The sequence below is a fragment of the Phlebotomus papatasi genome, chromosome 3, assembly GCF_024763615.1.
Source record: "Phlebotomus papatasi isolate M1 chromosome 3, Ppap_2.1, whole genome shotgun sequence".
NCBI lineage: Eukaryota > Metazoa > Arthropoda > Insecta > Diptera > Psychodidae > Phlebotomus > Phlebotomus papatasi.
The window spans coordinates 56,076,367-56,101,217 of NC_077224.1; the positions used below are offsets into that span (position 1 = coordinate 56,076,367).

General features: G+C 34.6%; 2 protein-coding genes and 1 long non-coding RNA gene across 13 annotated transcripts in view; 2 read left to right on the forward strand and 1 right to left on the reverse strand.

The window, feature by feature from the left end:
- The first annotated feature begins 200 nt into the window (after positions 1-200).
- LOC129806888 (uncharacterized) lies at positions 201-604 on the forward strand. The gene is made up of 3 exons (XR_008752209.1): positions 201-248; positions 330-480; positions 540-604. It is a non-coding gene; the product is annotated as an uncharacterized LOC129806888 (long non-coding RNA).
- LOC129806885 (F-box/WD repeat-containing protein 5) lies at positions 287-3,461 on the reverse strand. The gene is made up of 6 exons (XM_055855723.1): positions 2,954-3,461; positions 2,639-2,796; positions 2,235-2,561; positions 794-1,719; positions 527-677; positions 287-458 (listed from the first exon to the last, which is right to left on the reverse strand). Exons 1-6 carry the CDS (start codon positions 3,165-3,167, stop codon positions 375-377), a joined length of 1,860 nt encoding a protein of 619 aa, XP_055711698.1. The 5' UTR covers positions 3,168-3,461; the 3' UTR covers positions 287-374.
- Positions 3,462-8,293: 4,832 nt separating this feature from the next.
- The window catches only part of LOC129806883 (transcription factor SPT20 homolog), a 90,739-nt gene continuing 74,181 nt past the window's right edge, over positions 8,294-24,851 (forward strand). For 9 of the 11 annotated variants that reach the window (XM_055855699.1, XM_055855703.1, XM_055855709.1 and 6 more), the window contains exon 1: positions 8,295-8,870. The gene's annotated coding sequence lies outside the window, so the exon portion shown is untranslated. Of the gene's footprint in view, positions 8,871-15,237; positions 24,424-24,851 lie in introns of those variants that run through there. The other 2 variants (XM_055855722.1, XM_055855702.1) reach the window with 2 other exon arrangements.

The window sequence follows — 24,851 nt, forward strand, 5'->3', positions numbered from 1 at the left end:
AAAGACTTATAAAAATGAAAAATTAAAAATTATTTTCTTAAATTAAGGCTTCTAATACAAAAGATAAACATTTTTCCATACTGCTTCCGGTTTAAAAAAAAAATGTAAGGACAAAATAACGAAAATTAAATCCAAACGTATTCGTGAATTTTCTAGCAGTGTAGTTTTCGTTAAGTTTTTTTCAGTTTCAACATAACCTCATTTTGTTGCGAAATTCCCAAATGGCGTCTTCACCGGCTGAGAAAAAGGTAAGAAAATCTTTAATAAAACATTAAAACCTGAGTGATTTTCATCTAAAGATATGTCATATTAACGCCATATTTTACAAGGATCAGAAACAATGGGAAAAGTGTCCTTAGAGAGCTGAAAACGCCTCATTTCATGAGTGTCCTGAACTCCACTGCTCGACGCTGAACGTCCAAGTTGAGGAATTTTGATTTTTCCACAGATCTCCACACCTGAAAGATCACCGGGAATAGGGTAAGTTGTCTTCAGGATGGTAAGGAATAAGTTCTAATAGGTTTACCTTGATTTTGTAGTCATCACTTGTCGTTACGAGCATTTCATTGTCACGGGGATTGAAAGCGACGCTATTGACTACTTCGGTGTGGGGATATTTGGCCAGACAGACTCCGTAGAAGCGATCCCAAAGGTAAGCATGCATGTCCTCAGCACCACTGTAGAATAAAGAAAAGTAGAATACTTTGATTTATCCGGGGGAAGTTTCAGTAGATCTTTCGGAAGGAAATGTGAGGTTATGTTAGGGGAATTTTTTGGAGGGAAATCTGCAAACCTGGCCACATAGTTTTCACAGACGTCCAAGAAGATGAAGAAACAGTCAGTGTTGGGAGTGTAAGCCTTGTGTGCTCTTAGCATGGTTCCAACACGCTTCAGGGTGGCCAAATCAATGACATGAATGTCAATTTCTTGGGCAATTGGTGGGGGCTCCATTGGAGATGAGATTACATAGTCCTTTGGCCAGGGTCTACTATTCACATACAAGTATCTATGATCCGGACTTAGTCCCATGCCAATAATGTGTCCATGCAAGTCTATCAATTTGTCCACTTTGTCAAATCGATCAGCTACTGCTTCATAATTTTGCCAATCATGCTCAACTCTTGGCTCATTGGCCAACCTTTCGCGAATCCTTTGGGCAATACGCTCCTTGAGGGAGGGTCCTAGATCAAGTTTTTTCGGGAAGTTAACATTTTTGATGCGTTTGAAGCCAATCTGATGGGGTGTGTAGGTTTTGGATCCCAAAGAGAAGATTAAATACTTTGGACAGAGATTTTCGAGATCTTCATCATCTTCCTCAAACATTTCCTCTTCTTCGTCTTCGAGACAGTCATCCGAAAGGGATTCACAGTGACTATCTTCATATTCTCGGCGAAATTCGTCACTGTAGTGAATGGGACTGGCATAATCAAGATTGGCCAGAGGTTGATAGGGTATTTCTACACTGTCCATTTGGGAACTGGTACTTGGGCAGGAAGCACCAATTTTAGTATGTGATACAGGATTCCCAGCACATTTATCCTCATCTAGGGACGTTGATGGTTCCAGGAAGACTTCTGATGTTCCAGGACCCTTTTCCTCAGTCTCTTCATCCTCCAGCCATGGGCAATTGGCTATCATGACAGCCCTGATGGAACTTCCGTTGCGATTGTAGAATTTGTAGAGTTGATTCATAATTGGCACATGTTCTGAGTCGATTTCCTGTAATGGGACAATCAAAATTAAATTATGTCAAGGGTCAGAAGGGTCGAAGGAGATTCTTAAAGGAAGAGAGAAGTAAGAATCATACTAGAAAGGAACCGGAATTCTTCGGGGGAATGGAGTCACTCTTGGAAAAACGACAATCCTTTCCAAAGCTTTCGCCTCGGTCTCTAAGCCTTCAACAGTGGCTGGAGCATAAAGAGAGCCTTCGTTATTTTCTTTTTACAATAAAATTTTTGTACAACAATTTCACACTTCCTCGAATCAATTAGGAACTTCCAGAGTTTTGTCTTTCAATTCGAGTAAGTGTGAAATTGTTGTACAAAAATTTTATTGTGAATAGAAAATAAAGAAGGCTTTCTTTATGCTCCAGCCACTGATGAAGGCTTGGAGACCGAGCCGAAAGCTTTGGAAAGGATTGTCGTTTTTCAAGAGTGACTCCATTCCCCCGAAGAATTCCGGTTCCCTTCTAGTAAATTTCCCTAACGTTGGTTTTTTCAATATAAGAATCATACCTGATTGGCTTTATTAAGCCAGAGTATGGATGTACTGACGAGATGGGCGAGCCAGTGAATATCTCCAGAAATGAGAAATTGATCACTGAACCAAGTACCAAAGATGTCATATGGACGATTGAGGATTCTGCAGCGCAATTGAGAATCTGACTGAACGCTGAATACAGCAATTTCACCGGAAGACGTCTGGGGAGAGCCAAAGTGTACTCCCGAGACCAGCAGGAGTGTATCACTCTGATTAAACTGGGAGTATTGGGTATATTTCCAGCTGAAGTGTTTCATATTGTGTGAGAAGACCGTCTTGGAAGGGTAAGACGATGTCCATACCTGTAATTTTGTCAGAGATCCAATAAATTCCTAGGGCGTAATATTTTGGCAAGGTGAAAAGAATTCAGTTAACTCACAATGACGAAACCGTCCTTGGAGCAGGTGGCAAAGTATTTTCCATTGTGCGAGAAGCTCACATGAAGAACCTGATGGGAGTGTTCTGTGAGGACATCCGTAAGCACCATTGGGATGTTATTGGTGAGTCGTCTGAATTCTGAACTCCATGACTCAGCTCCTGGGAAATAGATTTAAGAAAAAAAACAGCATTCAAAATGCATAATTGTACAAAATTGCCCAAAAAAGGAAGGTGCTTGAAGGACTTCCGGATGTGACAACGCAACTGACTCTTAAACAAAGACACTTTCACAACAAATTGCCATCTTTCGCAATACCTGGCTTTAGGCCAATATTTTTGTCGACTTTGAAGTCCCTTTTGAAGACTTTGCGCCACAAATAGTCATCTCTGGAGATATCACACCAACGACGGCAAGTTTCTCCAGAATTTAGAATCTCCCGCGGTGTGAGGTAAAAGAAGATTTTGAGGAGAATGGGTTCAGGAATGAGATGCCAGTTGGAGTAAATCTCGTCCTGTTCATCATTCTCCATGTCACAGGCACAAAAATTCCCCAAAATTCTGCACACTAGGTCAATTTTTTCCACCCACTTAATTGCACATCCTCTCAAAGCACAATCCCAGATACTTCTGGACCAATTCAAATCCCCCTGAGATTTTCCCCTGCACCGAATGAGAGAGACTTGTCAATGAAAATGCAACTCTTTGCAGGTGAAAATCAGCTGTTTCGACGTTTTATTGTGTGGTCAGAAGCGAGTGTCTCGTGAGAGAGCAAAAAATACCCAACGCTCAAATACCCAACATACTCCCACTTCGCACTCTCAACTGATGTTTAAACTTCCCCTCAAAATGCTAACATATTCTCTGGGCTGACATCCAGAGCTGTATTATCTCTCAAATGCTCTAGCTCTAGGCATAATTGAATTACCGATTATTCTTCTTCAACTTACTTTAGGAATCATGGAAAAATTTAGACAGTACCTTAAAATACTTTAAGATGTACTATGATACTTTAAACTTTAAACTTTAAATGATGATGATGTCTGCATCAAAAGAAAACACGACGAGTTGAAACTATAATGCTACGGCTGAGCTAAATAAATTCGATTGATATCGATGTAAAATTTCATATCAACTATAAAGCATTGTGTTTAAACGTTTTCATTTTAAGCATATACTTCAGTCGAGATGATTTTTGTTTGGCAAAATTCATATGGAATATCAACTAGAAAGTTAGAAAAATAAAGATGTGAAAAAATAGCCAAAATAGTAGAAAAAATCCCTTTTGAATTTACATTGTGTAAAGACTAATTTTAATTTTCCTTTTGCTAAATTTTGTCTAAATTTTAGGACGGAAAGAATAAGAGTTGTTCTCAAAAAAGTCCAAACAACTATTGTAAATATTGCATCGAAATATTTACTTGTTTTTTTTTTAGTATAATTGACTTATAGAAAACTGCTTATAGAAAATCCACTACTTTAGGGTACAATGGGGTAATTTGAAATCAGAATGGTTAAGCTCTACAAAAAAGCAAGCATGTGTCATAGAACGTGATGGGAGTAGTCGGATAACTTTATGGCAAATGCATGATCAAAACAAGACAGTTTTGTTAAAAGTAATAGAAAGTAATAATAGAAAGTAATTTTGATAATGAAGAATAATGCATTTTCAGAATATTTTAAAGATTACCTTTCATATTTACTTGCAGGTCATCCGCATACAAGTGATACGAACAATCTTGCAATACTGATGGAAGGTCATTTATAAATAGTGAAAATATCTGGCGACGAAGTGTTAAATCCTGGCGCATCCTCTTGAACAAAGAGAAATGCGAATACACCGGATTAACATGTTTGACAAATTGAGAACGTTGACTGAAATATGAGCTAATAAGTGGAACAGCAGGAGAAGAGAAATTAATGAATTTTTAAAGTTTCAGGCTATTGAAGCAGGCTATTGAAAGCTTTGGTAAAGTCTAGCAATATCACAACTTGAAAACGTGTGCAATGAGGATATGTAGAATTCCATTTTCAAGGTATGTAACTTATTTTAACAATAAATATTACAAAGAATAATACTAATGAAAATATAATTGAAATTATAAATATTCTAAAAAAGGAATGGCAAAGTGTCCCAGACTGCCAAGTGCTCAAACTCGTGACTTAGATGTAATACATCGAAAGTACTTTTACATCATTTACCGTTTACCGCTACTCAACTGATTTGATCCGATTCATAAATAACTCAAAAAGATGCCACAAAGTAGTTTTAAGAGTAATGTAATTGATTTCCGGACGTAACTTGCTTATCGGTTTATATCTAACTCATTACCGGTTCACAACCGATTTCTAAAGCACTCAAAATATTGCCCAAATTATCTTAGGAGTAATATAATTATATTAAGGTTAAAATTAGTTGCCATAAATTGAAATTGGCTCAAGCTTGTCAAGAATTCCAAGACCTTCCCAACGAGCCCAAACATGATATCATTCAATTGAGAATTTTTGCTCTCTAGAACCTTTTAAACTTTTGATTCTTTAAAACCGTTATTAAGAATGCTTCAGTGGGATTTTCGTATAAGGACGGAATGTCCGCTTAGGTAAAACATAAAAATAAAATATTAGTAAAAATAAAATAAAACATAAAGTTCCGGGAAGATGAAAAGCATGTTAGTAGTCCCAGGGCCTTAGAGGGGATCACCCTAAGCTCTCAAGTCTGTATCTATCTATTTGGGTTCTATGCGTGGTAAAGGTCGGACAAACAGACACACAAACGGACAAACAACGTGCCATCATTTTTCAGAAATCGTCTAAAACGCGAAGATATGTTGAGAAAAGTGGTTCTAGAGGGTTGAAAAAAAATCGATGGATTATAATACTTGTCTTTCTGTGGACTTCGATCAATAAAATCTTGTGATACAGATTTCGACAATATTTCTAAGGATTTAATTGCAAGCGCGTTAACCCTTCAGGATTAATGCAAAATCAAAAATTCCTGAAAGGAGAGGATCAAAAATTGGGAGTAAAAAAATCAGTTCTCGGAAGAAGAAAAAACAAATTTAGAATGGTTTTTTTTTTTTTTAGAGAAAAAGAGACGGAAGAGTGTTCCAGCTTTGCGATGTGCTCGAACTCACGAGAACTTATTCTGAAATAAGAAATTGCTTAAGAAAAGTAGGTTTACAATATTTTAGCATGAGTAACGAGATTTCGGACAAATAAAAAATTAAATCTGAGAAAAATACATCAATTACAGGTACTTTGCCGATTCATGTCCGATTAAGTCCGATGCAGTCGGGTTGGAAATTTCAAGACCTTTCAAAAAAATATCCAAATTTAAGCAAATTGGTTAAAAATACGCCCTCTAAAATGGTTAATCTTTGATTTTCGAAAATTCGATATCGAAATAGTTTTCAAACACGTGTCCAAGGACGAAATATTCTACTTCTAAAACATATTCGAAAATAAAAGAAATAGTAGGAGTCGTTTTTGAAATAAACCAAAAGAACATTTTTATGGAGGTGAAGAAGGTGATGAGGGGAAAAAGGAAAAAAGACTTTCCTATATGATGTTGACTCATGGAGGGGTCGTCAAAGACCGGAAGCCGATATCTCACCGTTAGCCTCCAGCCGTGTCACAAGTTGAAAAAAGAGTGGATCATATAACTGTTCTCTTTTTGAGTTCGAGCAGTGAAAATTGGGATACCAATTCATTTTTTTTTTTAAAGAAAAAACTAGATTTAATTTTTTTCGAATCTTGTAGAAACAGAAAATAATTGTAAGCGTAGGCCATTATGGGGCTCACCTGAATTATATTACTAGTTTTAGAGGTAGAATGGGGAGATTTCAAATTCTTCCTGTAATTTGTCCCTTGCAACTTATGTGCCCTCACTGACGTATAGGGATGATTGACGTGAATAAAAGCCCGTGAAAAGACAATAATAATTTTGCATTAGTAATAAAATCTAGAATTAATAGGTTTGTTCGTAATTTGGATTAAGAACTGTCGAATAGGTCCTATGCTCCATATAAATAAATATAATTGCAAGTAGAAAACTATCTAAAATCGCCCGTAATGCAACTAAAGATAGAGACAGAAACAACTCATCTGTAGACAAATTGTAGCGCTGCAGTAGGATTACTCAAAGGGTCCCTTATTGTAATCTGTCTCTGCATTTTGAATTACATAGTAATCGTTCGGGGACTTGGAAAGTTCGCTCAGCAAAGCTTATTCTTGTTAATGGCCTCTACGCACTAGTGAAATTTATGTCCATATTGAAGAAAATTCCCTACGCTTGGATAAAGAAACTTTTCAATATAGACAAAATTTTCTCTAGTGTGTAGAGGCCGTAAGAGTGCGTTTTCGTATTCATAGTTCGGGGATAACTGATTTTCTGAATGAGCGTTCTATACCATAGGAAGGAATGAGTGTTCCATGTTCGTCTTAAGGCGTCTACACATTGGGAGCAATTTTCGTCAAAAATTGCGTTTTTGACAGAAATTTGACGTTTCCCCCTACAACGCTGCAGGCAATTTCCTTCAAAAAAGCAATTTTTGACAAAAATTGCTCCCAATGTGTAGAGGCCATTATGCACATCGGTAGGCTAACTCACTACTGAAATGCACGCACACCCTCCACCTCCCACTCAGAGGACTAATCATAGGGACAAGACACGTCATGTGTTCAAGTAGTCTTTGGGGATTCAAAATAACAGCAAGGACAGTAACCGCGGAACCGATTCGTCATACAAGTATTGTGTCGAGGTTTACTTACCATTAGATATGTCTTCCCCAAAAGCAGGCCACGTCAATTACAAGATGATTTGCCATTATCACTATTTCATATCAAGCTTGGGACAATGGACCACCTTAGTGAGGGGGGGGGGGGTTCAAATCTATCCGAAATTATAGGACATCTCAAAAGAAATATGAGACTTCCACCTGAATATTTCTTCCCATTTTTTTTGTGTAGTATCGACAATCTTCACGACTAACTATATTGATTCTAGTTGTAAATCGCATAATTAATTGTAGAAATAATTCAACTTTATGGAACTGAACATTTTTCACATTAAAATTTTTTTTCTATATGCGCATTTTCTGTCAAATTTCTCAGAGGGCTAGCAACCTACATCAAATTAAATTCAGGTTTTCTCTTATAGCCCATGTCTGATAACGTTAATAGTACATGGCTACATATAAATTCGTTAGTTAGAGATACCAACTTAGGGTCTCCGGGGGACCGCACATATGTATCGACTTTATCGACTAAGACCATAGGCTCACTATGATTTGATTCATTCCTTCTACCTTCAAGAACTTGTGTTAAGGGTTCTCTAAGCAGCCACTTCGCCCGTATACAAAAAGTGCCCTTGAATCATTCCTATCATTTCTAAAAAAAACGCTAGAAAAATGCACAATCTTTTCAATTGAAACGGAAAAATGAATATTTATCTAGATTAAACTAGAAAGCTAGTATTCCTTATAAACAGTGGCTGCATACGAAATCACTCCTCAATCTTCAATCTATCTAAAATCACTTTGAGAAAAGTGAAAGAAAATGTCTCTTCAACTGTTGATTACATGGATGCATTTAAAATCGACAGCTGTAAAAAGTATATGAAGAATCCTATCAACAACATGTGTCAATTGAGGTGTTTCCTGAACGCGCGAAAGCTCTTCTGACGTCAGTCAACCTGTCAAATCGTGCTTTTTTCGTCGCGTACATTTTTCCCAGAAATCTCCGTGAAAAATCGCATTAAATCCCATTTATTCTTGCTAAAGACAAACTATAGTGTCCCCGGATACCCCTGAAGATACTGTACAGTGTGGATATCCATGCAATTGGTGATATTTTTGTGGAAAATTGAATGTTGACGGCGCTTCGGTTCTTTTCTTTTTGAGCGCGCGTGTATGTGTGCCCAAGAAAAGTATATTATTTAATTTTCTACCACACATTTAATAGAGTTTTCCAAGTGCTTTGAAGGAAGGATGATTGAGGACGTGACTTGGTGTGGTTTCATGTGAATAAAAAAGGCCAATTGCTTTGGGTGATGATCAATGGGAGAACTGTGGAAAAGTTGGTGTAAAAAGTGCGAGTGATTTTTCATCGTGTGCGACTCCCTCTGTGGCCATTTTGTGGTGGGATACCCAATATAATTTTGACAATTGGCACGGCTAGAAAGTAGACAAAGTCTAGCCCATCTTTTTCTCCGATTAGTATGTTAAAAATTCACAAAGGTAAGCTGTTTTTATTTGTAGATTGATGCAAAGAAAAGTCCCATTTGCCCCCAATGTCGTCCATTTTGCCATCCTTGCTGTCCTGACTTGACTTTTATGGCGATTCGAGGGGGAGACAATATTATTTGGTGTACCGTTGGTGTGAGTGAGATGGCATGTCGCGCTTTTTCGAATGTCAACCTTCAAAACACGGTGGAGTCGCATGTGTCTGTGAGGAGAGATGTATCGATATGCTGCGCTACACTAGCGCCGTCATTTTTGCGGTCAAATTGGACACACACTGGGCTTTCGCGCGACACTTCTATCTATCTCATTTTTGCTCGTAACCCTTGGCCCCAAGAAACATCCAGCCCCTCTTTATATTCATCTCTTTCGCACCTGTATTTTGTCTCTCAAAAATTGTTTTGTGCCATAAGAGCACAACAAAAGGCAAGATGACGAATTCTTCCACCTCACAGAGACACAGTTTCTCTCTGGCTTCTTAAGTTTGTTTTTTTTCTTCCTTTCAATGGGATCTTTCGTCGGCATTTCTGTTTTGAGTCAATGCAGTTTCTACGGTGATTCAGGAGCCATCCTGATGATTCTATTTTGGTCCAATGGGGGTGGCTACTGATCGATCACAACCCCACCTCGTGACACTGTTTTGCGATTTTTCTACGCATTATTTCAAAATATATTGAAATTTATCCCTTTTCCATGTGATTTCCAATTCAAAATGTGCAAATTGGTGAGACTGCATGGGAGCGAGTGGAATTAAAAGGAAATTTTGAAAATTTCTAAGGTGATAATGCTGTACTTAGATACTAAAAGAAAGTGTCAACGTGAAGTTTAGAGTGAGAGGGATTCAAGGTCACTTTTGGGTGGGTGTCGCAGAAATTTCGGGATTTATCTGGTGGGATAGGTCATGCGCATATTGGAGTGAATGAGTGGAGACACTGGGATCTCCTACCCCCATAAAATATACGTGTATCCCCGAAATATATGTACATTTATTAAAATCAAAAATCTAAATGTATTTGTCAAGATATGCTTATTAAATTAAGCATTAGATTTGCTTGTAAACTATAAAGTTCTATATCCTGTAAATGACTAATCTGCATAAATCCTTTCACGGTTCAATAAGTATATTAAAAATTAATAAAAACAAGATATATTTTATTGTCTTGTTTGATGACTAATATTCTTGCAACCAGAAAGTTTTTCACTAAGCTCAATAAAAGGTTTTTGCGAACAAAAGACCATTCAGACAAGTGTTCAATCATGTGAAGAATTTATTTTCTGTTACCCAAAACGTCACTCACAATTGATTTTTCAATTTGAGAAATTTCTCTTGTAAACGTTTTTGGTAATTTATTTATTTTTTTCCCTCATGATCACATTTGATCTTGGATTCTCCCAAAAATTCGAAAAAAAATCTCGTCTCAGTGTAAATATTTTATATATTTCTTCAATGGATATGTTGCAAAAAAAGAAGTTTTTTTTTGTGTATAATTTATTCCTTCACGCTTTGTGTTGCAATAATTATTATGAATTTCTGCTGGCACTTTGAGCACACACAGAAGTCCAATCTTTGTCGTTGTATTACTTGTTTTTTTTTCACGTAGAATCACTGAATCGAGAGGTGGGACATTTTGTCTCTGAAATTTTAAATCCAATTCGAGATTTTCTGGAATACAACAAAAAGCAATCAGTAATACGAAAAATTATCAATAGCGTTATATTTTGTGTGATTTCTGAGAATTTTTTGTTTTTTTATTAAATTTCCTGTGTCCTTTTTTTGTACTTCAATTAACCATTGAACACGAACAATTGGATGTCTCTTGGAATTTCTCGGAAAATTCGTAGAGCCTTTGTTGTAATTTCCACGAAAGGTGGTCGTTCGAAAATTGCTGCTCCAAATTGAGGTGTATTTTGAGTCTAAAAATTCATGTCAATTTCAATGGAAAAGAGCCGTGACAAAACACGCCAAAATGAGAGTGATTTCTGCCAAAGCAAGTGTTAAACAGAAATAAAATGTTTATAATTTCGCAACGGTGTGATTCACACACAGTAAAAAGTTGCCTATGAAAAAAAGTGAACACTACTGGCCAGGAGGATATATGGAATTTTCAATGGGTTTTGTCGAAAAAGGGATGTGTTTTACATTTGAGAAGGACGGCGGCGATGGTGTCCTGAAAGTACCAGGAGAACATGAAAATCTGACTGTAACTTTTTCAAGGGGATGTTTTACCATGTCTCGTTAGTTCACAAGAGTTTCTATCTCATTCGCACTCGCAACCCCTATTCCATAATGATCTGAAGGTTTTTGCGAGAGAAAGAGATGGAGACACTAAATACTCCACACTTAGATGACTTGGGAATATTCTCAATATTCCAAGGAAATTTCTCCATTAGTCAGCAATTCTCTTTCATCCCCCCAATTCATGATTTTTTTCTGATTTGCCTCACTATTCAAACTCGCTGTAGATCAAAAATTGTCTGCTATCTCTTTTCAACATTCTCCCCCATTAACTATACTCACACTAGCGCATGCTTTTCGTAACAATTAGGAGGTGCTGACGTTTCACTGGATTCTCCAGTATATATTTGGAACATATCTACGTGTGGGTTTAAATACACTACTGCCATTAAATTTACTACCATTAAGAAACACGACAAATTCCATTATGAAAATTTGCAATATAGCTACCAAAAGATTTAATTTGTCATAAGGTGGTTGGGATCTCCATAAGAATCGAAAAATCTTATTGACTTCTAAGTATAAACTTTTTTGTGTCTACGTATTTATAATGGATTTACAACTTAGCAAAATGCAAGGAAATGAAAATTTGTTAAAGTGACCAATTTCAATTCAGCTGAAAACATATGTATTTTCAACTGAATTCTGCTAAACTTAAAACGACTCTCGCGAGACAGTTAGCACTTTTTATTCGAGAACTGCTGACAAATCAGCATATTTTTGCTGATCAACTCAGTAAAAATATGCCGAAAACGCTGCCTTTTTCAACTGTGCTCGCTAGAAAGGTCTAACCCACAATTTCAAAACCAGAAGCAATTGTAGTGATTTTGCAAAATGCATTAGTTATCGGTTTGTAACGTGTATAAACCGGTTCAGACTTCTCAAGAAGTTCAAGATTTTTCTAACGTATGTAACTTTCTTAAATCATGTGAAAAATATGCCTTTAAGGTCTTTTTAACCCTTGACCGTTATTCGAAATGATCCAACGGATCCAACGGAGGCATTTTCAAGATACCCTTTAGCATGAAAATGGGATAGTTCGTGGAAATATAAAAGTCATATTAGTAGCCCTTGAGTCGGTTTATAGGGGGATTCCCCGAAAACTCGAAATCTATTACCAACGGATTGGCTCCGAGCTCTTTTAAAATGATTTAATATCACTTTTTTTTTAATAAAGTAATAGAACAACTTTTAATGAGTGAACTAGTAACTACAGATTTAAAAAATTAAAAGATAGGCACTAAATGCGTTTACACACTTAAGTTAGTATTTTACTTTAATTCTTTTTTGAAATTTTTATACGTTTTACTAAATACTGAATAATGTTAGTATATTAGACTGATTTTCTCAGCAAAAACCAATATTGGCTGCAGTGTATAAACCCCAGGTTGATTGTAATTAGGTTATTAAAAAAAAATCATAAATGCAGAAATTCTTAATAAGGATAGGTGGGACACTTTTTAATTGGAGCAGCTTTAACATTGGGCTTTTCTCTCCTATTTTTAATCGAAACTGAATCTTATCATCATACGATTCAGCTTTGTAATCGTTTTTTAGAGCTAAATTGTAAAATGCTATGGTCCAGCTCCATTTAAAAATAGACGAAAAAGACCTATTTTAAAAGTAGGGTGAGATGGGGTAATTTCGAATCATGTGAAATTTGGAACTTTGAAATTTTCTAACATTTCTAAATGGCAAAAACAACAAAAAAGATGAATAACGAAGAAATACTCTCGAATGTAAAGTCTTCTACTTCTTCGTGGCTTTCTTTTTCTCTTTGACCATCTTAAATAGTGAGAAAATCTCAAAATTTCCAAATAGACATGATTCCGAATTACCACATCTTACTCTACCTCAATTCAAAGGTGCGCCGCTTCCCTTTATAGCGTTCTCCTTAATGTGAATAACACTGTGCAATAAAACTACCCTTTTTGTGACTGTCTGAATTAAGACGTACACGACTTGTTAAAAGATCCTTTAAGGAACTGAAGTTCGTTCATCTAGGGCACGTCTAAATTTTAGTAATGTGAATGTTTAATTTTTTGATGTTTACCAAAATTCAAACCTTTTTATCTTCGGTCCTAATTGTCCTATATTAATTATATTAAGTCTGATTGGCGTATAAATTCTTTCTCTACACCTTTTCTGTACATGACAAGAACCTATGATGAATTTAAAGATACATTTTTAGAACCTTTTGGTAAAGTGCACCCTAAAATGTGCATTTATTATAACTTTTTAATGTTCTACAGACTGATTGCTATGACTAAAACTTAGTATATTTAATATTATTTCATCTTTTTATAATTTGAGCTTTCTATCTTAATCCGATCCTTTTCCATAACTTAGAAAAACATCAAAGGCTCTTCAGTAGATTGAACAGACTCTTCGATATGGACAGGGTCTTTTTGGATTTGTTGTAAACCATGCAATACAAAAAACAATGCGGAGAAACAGAAAGATGAGCAAATAGTGTTAAGTCCTTTTTCACAGAACTTTTAATTCCTTATATTCTACCAAAATATGATATACTTAGAGGATGTGCTGCAGTGAATATGATATCTAATTCAAAATCGAAAGATTATACGTATATCGTTCTCTGTGGGTTTCGATCAATAATAAAAGCATAATGTTACTATATTATGTTTTCCCGAGTCCTTTCAATAAATAATTTTGCTATAAATGTCCTCTTTCAAATAAACTTATACACAACTGTAAGGATAACATTTGTGAGTCTTAATTTGTTGTACAAAGTAGTTTATTGGGGCGAAGTACTTGCTGACATGTATTTGTGCAAAATGACGAAATATGTTGCAGGTTATTTGGGCACTAGAAATTGTGTGTGGTAGTGTTAAAAACACGAGAGTAAAATTCATCGTAAAGTAAATTACATGATGTTATGCTGAAATAATGAAGAAGAAAAACACAATTTTTCTGACTGTACATTGCAAAATGCATGAAACAGCAAATTTCTTTGGTTTTTTTTTGTACTCTTCTTCAGCTCTATCCTCTTCTTCAGGGTTGAGCTCTCTATATATCATTAAAAGCAACATACACTTTTAATAACTCTGTATTATTATTTTCATCCAACACTGAAAGAGAGTCTTTTTCATTCAGTGCCGAAGGAGGAGAAAAAGATGTAACAGCATATAGAGAAAAAATACAATAATGAGAGTGAAAGAGAGGAAAGAGAGAATAAAATTAATTAACTTTTTTTTCGAATATTTCTCCCTTCTCTGCAAAAATCTTTCCCTCAATTTGCGCATTTTTTTCTTATAAGTCTTTTTTCTTTCATCCGAAGAAAGTGCAACAGTCAAAAAGTATGAAAAATCACTTTCAACTTCTACACTTCTTTCTCTTTCTTGGGATTTTTGGGTAAGAAGTTTTGGGTGATGGAAATGTCTGGGAAATCCCGAAGGTGCAATTTTGACCGTTTCAAATTTAGCATGGAGGCGAGGAGTCTTTCCTTGCCTCCAAAGAACTTCTTTAATGTACCCCAATCCAATCATTATAAATAGATGATGCAAATTTGTACAATTTTGATGAACATTCACAACTTTCTCAAGGAAAATTCATCTCAAAGTTTTTCCATCATAATTTTACATTTATTAATTGATTAATATTTATTATGAATTTTCGATCAGAGATTCATTTATAAAGTTTTTGGGGAAAATTCTCAGTAAACAGTGAAGAAAATACTTAATTTATTTAAAGAAATTCATTGTTTAAGATTAAGAAAAGGTTTATTCAGAGGTAAGCCCACAATATGTATGACTTAACAATAAATCTTTGAAATTGAGGCATTCAGTGATTAAATTAATTGAGATGACTTTAAGGGAAAGTTCTTGTTAAAGAAAGGACAATTGTCTTGGATGAAAACTTTCAGGCTTATTGCAAAACGAAAGTGAAACCCAAAAGTTTTACCATTCTCTTTTAACCTAATGGACATTTCTATCCCAAAAAGGTTGTCCTGAAATATCCTTTTGAATAAGAGAAAAGTGCAATGTTATTCACCCTTAAGGAAGTGTCCAACCAGGCAAGCAGGAAAGTTTATTTTCAAGCATACTTTCCAGTGACGAATGTTTGGCCAATTGTTGCTTATTTAGGGTTGGGAATTGGAAACTATTTTACCTGGATGAGTGTTGCTAGGGCTAGTGGAAAAAAAGTTGTCTGCAGAAGAGGCTCTCAGAAATTCGGGGTATCCAAAAATTATTCCCAAAAGTACCCATTTAATGTGTCAGAGTCATTTCTTGTGAATTTCCTTGACTTTGAGAACTATTTCTGACTCTCGGCAACATTGTGTTTTATTTCTTTGGCAGTTCCACTTGTTTTGATATCTGCTCCATCGATTAATGAATTCTCTAACAATTTTCACGTTCTTCTACTCAATTGACGCTTAATGGCAACATTTGCATTATTCCATCAGAAAATACTTACTGAATACTCTAAAAATAGTTTTTTTCGGATAAGGGGCTTAAAGTGAAAGAAAGTCTGTAAATTGGCCAATTTCAGTAATTGAATGGCTCGTAATGCACGGAATTATTTGGAAGTAAACTAGTAGTAATTGATGAGAAATGAATTTAGGCAAAAAATTACACCATTGAACTTGCAAATTCTAAATTGGATTCAACGTGTAGTTCAACTTAATTATTTGCACATGTGGCCAGGAAGTATTTCATGGTTCAAATTCCACAGAGTAAACTATTTAGAATTATCAGAGATAGTGGTAAAACGGTGTGAAATAGAGACTTGGACCCCATATTTGACCTTCATATCACTAACATGACCTTCAACCTTTTCCCCCCAAAAACAAGTTCTCTTGAACCATTTTGTAAACGCGTCGTGAGATTAAGAAACAAAATTTTTTTTAATTTCAGAGAGGTTATCTGGACAGATTTTTCGCTCACATATAACCTAATACATAATAACCTAAAACTATTCCGTCTAACGATTTCGCAATGTCAAAGGGAACAGTCCTAGAAAGGAAATTAAGGAGACGATAGGAATGAAGTTGTAAAATCATTTAAAAGATCCTTAGAGTCGGAACAAGTTTGATTTGGTTCCTTTCGTTTCCAACTATTGATATTTATAAAATTGTACTATTTTGACCTGCAAAATCATGAAAAGGTTCTAAAGTGGGTTTTAAATTCGTTCAAATTGATTTTTAAGCTTTTAAAATTAAATTAGATCGAAAAGAAACTCAGTTATAGAAGGTTGGACTGTTTTACAATATTGTGATTGTTTTTACAACAGTCTAAAAAGTCTAAAAAGACATCCATGTATAACATGTTTCATCTAAGTATTGGCTCTTTAGAATCATTTTAAATTCTTGGGAAAAAAAGTGCGGATTAATAAATATGTGCAGAATTGTAAATTTTAAAATTCAAAATGATAAATTTAAATTTTCGTTTATTAAAAGAATAAACCACAGTATAGCGTTCAAGTTCAACCCTCTAATAAATCCGTTGCAAAAGTTAAATAGCAGTAAAGGAACAAAAGAAAAGGATAAAGACAGCAATGCGTGGGCCTAGAATTAAAACAATTCGGAATACTCGTCAGGCAGCGTCCTGGGAAAGAGAATTAAATAGATTTACTCCTATAATGAAAATTGTTTGAAAGAATATCTTCTGCATCTCCCTAGGCAATAAGAATTTTCTAACATTTACAAAACCATCTCCGGAAGAGGAAAATCAGGAAGATACGTGATTGTTATTGGACGATACAGAAAGATATTTTGCAAAAATGCCACTTGAATTTGAATGTACGGTTTTAAAATTTATTAATAATATTTTCTGCGAAATATGGATTTCAATTTCAGTTAAAATTAATTAAAAAGATATGACAAAGCCTTTCAGCTTTGCAGAATGCTCGAACACACGAGATTGTGCTCTCCTTGGATTATTTTTTCACATGGTCATTTGGTACTTACTGGTCTACTAGAGATCAAATTGATTCACATATCATAGAAGCAATTCAAAATCGGAAATTGATAAAGAAGTGGTCTTTCTAGAATGTTCTGGCATGAGTTACAAGAGTTAAAAACGAGAAAGATAGGTTATTCGCGGATAATTAACCGATTCATTATAGATTTCAAGGCCTTTCCAAAAAATCTAAAAATGTTTAAGCTTCAGGACGGTAACAAAATAAAAAAGGCGGTTTACTCTCTCTGAGTTCGAGTAATAAAAAATGCTGATCAAAAATTACAACTGGACAAAATTTAGAATAGTATTTTTTACTACTATCAATCATATATATTGAACACGAGTTAACAACACTTTGAAGCTATCTAAAACCTGAAATTTGTCCACGATTCTCCACTAAACTCGAATAATTCGTATTTTTAAAAGAAAGTTACTGATTTTAGTTATTATGGGGCTCATCTCCCTGAAAGGAGTAAAATTTGAAATGTTGCGAAAAATCAAACTGATCTTTTGGAAACCGATTTACCCTGTCCTACGCTCGAAGTCTGTATTCATTTAAAAAGTCACAAGTAAGTCATAAGTTGAAGCATTCTGCAAAATGCTTTCACTTGGTCAACCCTTTCTTTTACGGAAGGGAAATCAATCTTTGGCTATGATGAAGGAAAGAACAACCCTGAATGATTTATTAGAAAATAAATTACGTTTTCATATTATTAGCCAGTAGCAAACTCCTTCAGCTATTTCATATCATTCTCATATATTGTTTTCTTATTTCGTTCTCAACTCCACCATATGAGTTTTCCTCCCTGAAGGTTTTTCCTTATAGTCGATTATTTATAGTTTTAATGTTGGAGAAAAGAATTGATGAAGAAAATTGGGTCAGGATATGATCGGAAGTGAAGCAATTTTACTCCCAATTAATTTGATCTCAATTGAATTATTTGGGTGGGGTATGGATTGTGGTAAATTCCAATGGGAGATTCCTTCTATCGCCAAATGACGCACTGTCTTCTGACACAAAAACTTATAGGATTTACTGTCTCTAATACTTTTGAGTGCTTTGAAGAGACACTTTTTTTTGCTCAATTGTCTCGAAATAGAAAATTAAACATGAGTTTGAAGATGAAGAAACCCAGTGGCTATTTTTGGCATTAAAATTTCTTTTTGAAACCATTCACTTTTGAGTGTCGTTGAGGAAATTTCAGTGTTCGTCTTATGTTGAAAATTCCTCAACACGAATTTCTCACTCTCTCTGAATTAGTGAATGCTGAAAAATTTTTGCCAACGCATCTCTGTGTCATTGTGAACATTTTCCATTTGCATTTTCATTTGTGTTTGTTGGCAATTTTGTCTCATTTTCCATCTTCCTTTTCAGCACCAAAAATAGAATCCACTTCAGAAGAGAACACTTTTTCACTCTTCCAACTTCTATAAAAGTTTTCTAAACATTTTTTAAATGATTTTTACAATGAAATTATCGCAGAAATCAGTCAAATATATGACAAAACTTTTTTTTATTGCTTGAACTCAACAGAGCAAGAGACATAACACCACTATTTTTTATATTTTCGCCTTCTATTTTTAACGACGCGTTGTTAGTCTGTCGGTTGGGCTAGAGCAAAACAGTTAAAGATAGTGACTTTGGGTCTTTGAGGATATCTATCTATAATTTGACTGTCGCGTCAAATTATGATCGCAAGTTTTCCATAAAACTTACCTGTTTTGCCGTTTCATTTCTCTTGTAAAATGTTGGTCGAATGGATATAGAATTGAAGTCAACATACTATCTTGGGGTATTTTCAAAGACGTTTGTCATGTGTTTGCTGAATTGTAAGAAAAAAACAAATAGAAAAGTCCTCTTTCAATAAAAATATTGGTTATTTTACAAAATTAAAAAGTTTTTGGCAAACTTGTAAAAAATCTTATAAACTTTTCCGAGTACAATTTTTCTCGTTGCAAAATTCATCTCTTAAAGAAGCAAAGGAATATCTAATGATAGATGGTGTTTGTATGTGGAGTCTCTACAGTTCTTCAGGAAATTTTATCCATCTCTCTTCCATCCATTTCATTCCTTTTTTTCCCTCAGTTCTCATTCGACTTTTAAATCATTCCTTCATGCTCGAATTTTCTCATTTCACACACAAACATTCACCCATAAACATTGCAATTACAGAATGTTTGAGATGATCACCAGAAGCGTCTTGGTAATCCATTGACCCTCCCGCTGAGGTCCTTAACACGATTTTTCACCATTTGTTTTTGGTGCGTTTTTCTGCTTGTGTTTTCCATCGGAAAAGCTCTCCCGAAAGTTGCGCAAAACACCAAAACTCCATCTCAGTTGTTCTCCTCGAATTAGTTCTCTCACAATATCTTGCTGGCAATGTCCAAAAATGCGAGAAAAAAGGCATTATAGCCAAAAAGGAACAAAAAAAAAGAAATTGAATGAAAATGGTGAAAATCTCAAAGTAAATCTACCACCAACTGTGAGTGTCTTCCTGTTGTGAAAGGAAGGAAGGAAGACATTGATAATGACGAGAAACTCAATAAATCCATTCCTCCATCCACAAAATGTCTCTGCAAGTGCCATTGGAAAAATTGCTCTCTTTTTCTCTCTATTTTCACTTTTTGGCGATATTTTCTCATGACTCATTTTCACACATATAGTCAGACTGAGTGGCTCTAAATATTTTTGCGCACAGATATGTGAAGCCAATAGGTGGGGGATAAGATATAGCTTCGTATGGCTCAATGATTAGATAGAGATGAAACTGCTAGAATTCCTAGTTTAAGACTTTTTAAAGTTTTGATCTATTCTGAAACGCCATTCTAAGTTGTTTTAATATTCAAAAATACAATTTTGAGTTACTATAAATTAATCTGCAAGAATTTGTCTAAACTTGGATCATGCGCTGCGCACAAAGTATTTCAGTATTAAGGCAATAATTCAACACGCTCCATGAGAGATGGATATTTCAAAATTGGTTTGAAAATATAAAATGGTTTAGTAATGAACTGCCACTTATATTACATTTATATGACTTTTTAACATGTTATTTAATAAAGTTAAGGTTAATATAATCAGGTCGAATATATGACAATAATAATAATAAAATAATAATAATAATGGTGGCATAACGCTCCATAGAGGAAGTTAGGCCTTCCCGCAAAGGGAGTTCAGAACATTCATTATTATTTTTTCTTATACAGGGATGGGGTTGTCAGTTGTCAGTCCCATGCCTCGTGGAATAAAGTGAACTGAAGCTCACTTGATGCAATTCGAGCATAAATAACGGCACAAAAATTCCTAGTGATCTACAGGAATTCGAACCTGAGACACCTGCGTCATAGAGCAATTGCTCTACCACTTGATCCATCAGTCACTCGGGGTGGGTTAAAGTTATAGTACTCGCCCTATGATGTAAGTGTCCTGGGTTCGAATCTAATTTGAGTCATCTGGATCTTTTTTGGCATTAAATTTATTTAAATTGTATTCAATGAGCGTCAATTCACTTGATTTCCCGAATCATGAGACTGAAAACCTCATCCCTGTATCAGGGAAATAATAAAGAACATCTACAAATCTTATATTCAAAAAGGCATAGCTCTTCTATAGAATATGTCAGCATTATTATTATATTTTAGAATTCATTTGGGCCATATTGACGTTTTTATGTTTATTAATTTTTTTATTCCCTGTTGTATTAATTCCTTATGAGTAATAACTTTTGTGTTGTAAACATGTTTTTGACATTTCAATGAAAGTGAATAAATCAAGTTCTACACAGTAAAAAATTGTGTGAGAAATAAAGTTGTGTATTTGAAAAGTTGTGTAAATTCACAAGCAATATGGTTGTAAATTGTAAAATTACTATCATAGTGGTGGTACGATACTAACATAATGCTAGTAAAATTATGTATTGTGTAAGGAAATTTGTGTATTGGAAAATTTGTGTGAGAACTGTCAAAATTCCATTGTTTACTATTGCAACTTTTCTAAGATTTGAGATAGATTTTGCATTTTTAACTGCCTAATTGTCTTCTGGAATCATTCATTGGATTCTTAAAATGTGCCTCAGTCGTGAAAAATTAGGAATAATTATGTAATAACAGAAAACACAGGAAGCATCATGTAAATTAGAAAAATTGACGATGCAACTCTTGGCCATTTGCTGAAGAGAAGTAAGCAAGTCGGTAGCGCAGGCAGAAAACACGAGACCATCAACGCAAAGATTATGGGTTCAAGTCTCAGACTCTCTCTTATTTTTTCCTTTTTTTATTCTTTTTTTCTTTTTTTTTCTTAGTTTAATACCGAGACATATCACAGATAATACAAATAAACCGAACAAAATTGCTCTACAATCAAAATTATAGACAGGAAGCCATTTTATAAAATTGAAAATACACAACTTTGCCAATACACAACATTTCCAATACACAAAATTTACAACCATAGCGCTCGTGCAAAAATTACCAATCGTAGTGGTTGTAAATTTTTTTACTGTGTAGTTATCTCGCTTGCTCTTAGACCTAGTACAAAAGAAGATTTGTTATGTAAACATATTTTTGACATTTAAGTGAAAATGAGTGTGATCTAAATCTAGTCATCTCGCACTTTCTTATAGACAGTTTCGAAAACATGTTTACAAAACAAAAGTTATTGTGCGTTGGGCATTATGAGCGGATAACAAGAAATTTTGTTAATAAACATGTTTTCAAAATTTTCTATAAGAGTGAGCGAGATGACTAGATCTAGATTTCACTCACTCTCATTGAAATGTCAAAAACATATTTACAAAACAAAAGTTATTGTGTGCTGGGCATTATGGGTCATTTCCGGGCATTATCGACCGTAGGGAAATTATTTAACTCTTATAGTATCATTAAAAAATATTCTATTATACAAAAAAAAATGTGCGAAGCCTATAATAAACTTTTTTTATTCTTGCAATGTATCCAATAACATGTGACAATTTAATTGAATTCCTCAAAAACAAGTTCTATTTTGGTTTCGATTGTGAAGTAGAAATTTTTGTTAGACATATTGTGTCTGTTATCTTGAACTTGTTCGCAGGGATTTGTGGAATTCACAGGCAATATTAGTGACTGTAAATGCATAATTTTGCGTATTTCTTGTTTGGCTGCCTTCTTGAGAGATTGAAAAAAGACCACGTCACAAATTATAATGACATATCGCGAGTAAATTTGATAGATGAGACGTCAATGTCAATAATATGTGCTATTTTTAGCTGCGTATGAGATAAAATATCTTTTTTTGAGAAATTCTCCCCAGTCTGATTTTTCGATTGGTGCATTAACTTTGAATATTTTCGTGGGTGATCAGTTTTTTTTTTACATTTTTTGTATTTCTACTGGGGAAATTATTTATTGGAAAAAATTTTCCCATGACACCTTCTTATACAAAGAACCCTGATTTTCTATAATCTCTTGAGACATTCTATCATCATATTTATGCATTCATGTCAACAATGTTGAACTTATTGGATAGATCTTATCACAATCAAACAATATTTTCTACGTAATTGAGCACTTTGAGTATAATGTGTGGCTGTCTTAGAAGACACTCTACAAATTATCAATCTCGGTGGTATAATGTTCGTTCACATTTCCATTAACGACTTTTCTGGGTTGTTTTTCGGCTCTGGAGGCATACGATCAATTGGCCTTATATTTTACACAGCTATTAAATGTCAAATAACATTAATTTTTTTTTTCGTCTTATGCGATGTTTATGTTGATAAAAGTGCGAGACAGAGGGAAAGGTATTTAAGATACAAGGTGACGTTTGTTGTTTTTTCTCCATGCGTATTAATTTTATCAGAGTATCATTGTAAAATAGTGCGAATTTTTATTTGATTATCTGTCACCTGTTTTTTTTTTGTTTAAATTACATTGTTAGAAATGGGAAGATAAGTGTCCTTTGAAGGGATTATGCTGGTCATCCTTTTCTCAAATGCAAATCTCTGTAGGTTTTCTGGATGAAAAATCATCTGAATGTGTTTATGGTGTAAAAGATAGAGACACACGATGGAAAAAGGCGAAAAAAGATTGCAGCTACAAGATTATAGGAGTCATTGATGCGATAACCTTGCGACGACAAATGAATTTGTAATATTTTCATTGCTTCACACTTCTTCACGCTGGAATGGGAAAATAAAAGTGAGGTCTCTCGGGAAAATTGACAGCATTTTTTTTGGTTTGGGGAAATAGATTATTTTGTTTAAAACTATTTTTAGATTTTTTTAATTATAAACTTATTGTCGTTGGGAAAGGTAGTTTTTTTTATCTAAATTGAGAATTAGAAACATTTGATGCACCCTGTAGTTTTATTATTATTTAGATGTTATTTAATGTGAATAATATTTTGGGTGCTTTTGGGAATATGTATGTTGAGCTTTTCTAGCAATAAAACTATTCAGCTCATTCTAACATACACGACCTACACTGTGGAAAATGGGAGAGAATAGGAAAGCTGTGGTGCTATTTTTCTATGTATGTATTCAAGGCACGAAATAGCAGAAACTTTTGTGTGTTTGTATGTGTACGTGTAAGATGACGATGATGTAGAAAAACTTGGAAAAGGAGGTGAAGAGCTAGGTAAAACGGTGGTAGACTGTTTAAGAATTATTCAAGTATTGGTGTATAAATGTGAGATTGTGTTGGATTGGTTGCGCGTGTGTGTCGTCACCAAAAGCTCCCCACTTCTCGTGATCCACCGACCGGTTGCTCCTACTCACTCTCTCATGTGACACTGTGCATCTATCCATTGCACTTGACAATTTTTCTGACGACGCAATTTCTGCTCCCAACTTCAGTATGAGTTCGCATTTCATATCGGTTGGATGGTGGTACATTTTTTTACACTGTATCAATTGAAAATTGGACTTTAGGGGTACTTCATTTACCTTTGATTTTGAGTGGTTGTACAACGTTTTTTTGGGTGTAGGACTCTCTCGTGTTGCGCCCAACTAAACCCAAGGATAGTGCTATATTGAGGTCGGAAAAATCAATAGGAAAGGATATTGAATTGGATTGTGTGGTGGAAACACCAATTTTCAGTGCTCTTGAAGTTCAGAAAGGCACCAAAAAGGCGACTAGTGATTAAAACAAAATAAAAGAAAAAAGAAACATAAAAGTTTTATAGATCAATTCTAAGGGAGTTGTTGATAGATTTTCATTAAGAAAAATTTCCCAGTTAGAAAATTAGGGGGAGAATCTGAAAAGTGTAGTGAAAATTGATGTGTTTTCCCAGTTATTGCCACTGAAAAATTTTGAGATAGTATGCGGAGACAAGTATGAAATTCAAGTGACGTGGAATGTATTTTTACAGTGATGTTAAAATACATAAGAATTTAATTGCAACTGTATAACAAAGGTGATTTATATGCAAATCCACAGACACACTTTTTCCATTCTCAAATACATTTACAATCTTTTTCGACATTCACGCGACACAAGGCACACACACGTGCAATTTTTGTGAAATTGAAGCTTTTTTTCCGAGTATTATTCCTCCTGTGGATGATGAATTGAAATTTTTTGGTGGATTTTTCAACAGTGTACAATTGTATATGTGGTTGGGAGATAAATTCACAAAATCCATGAGAAATATATACTGTGAAATTCATGGTGAAATAATTTTACTTGAAAAAAAAAAAAACCGAACCTAGAAAAACCGTGTGCACATTTTCTGATGATCTCTTGGTAGAAATTGTGGTTCCGGTCTTGGAAGTAAATTTGTTTTTATGCAATTCCACACGGAGATTGACAATTTCTCAGTGATTTTCCCATCAAAGTGACATT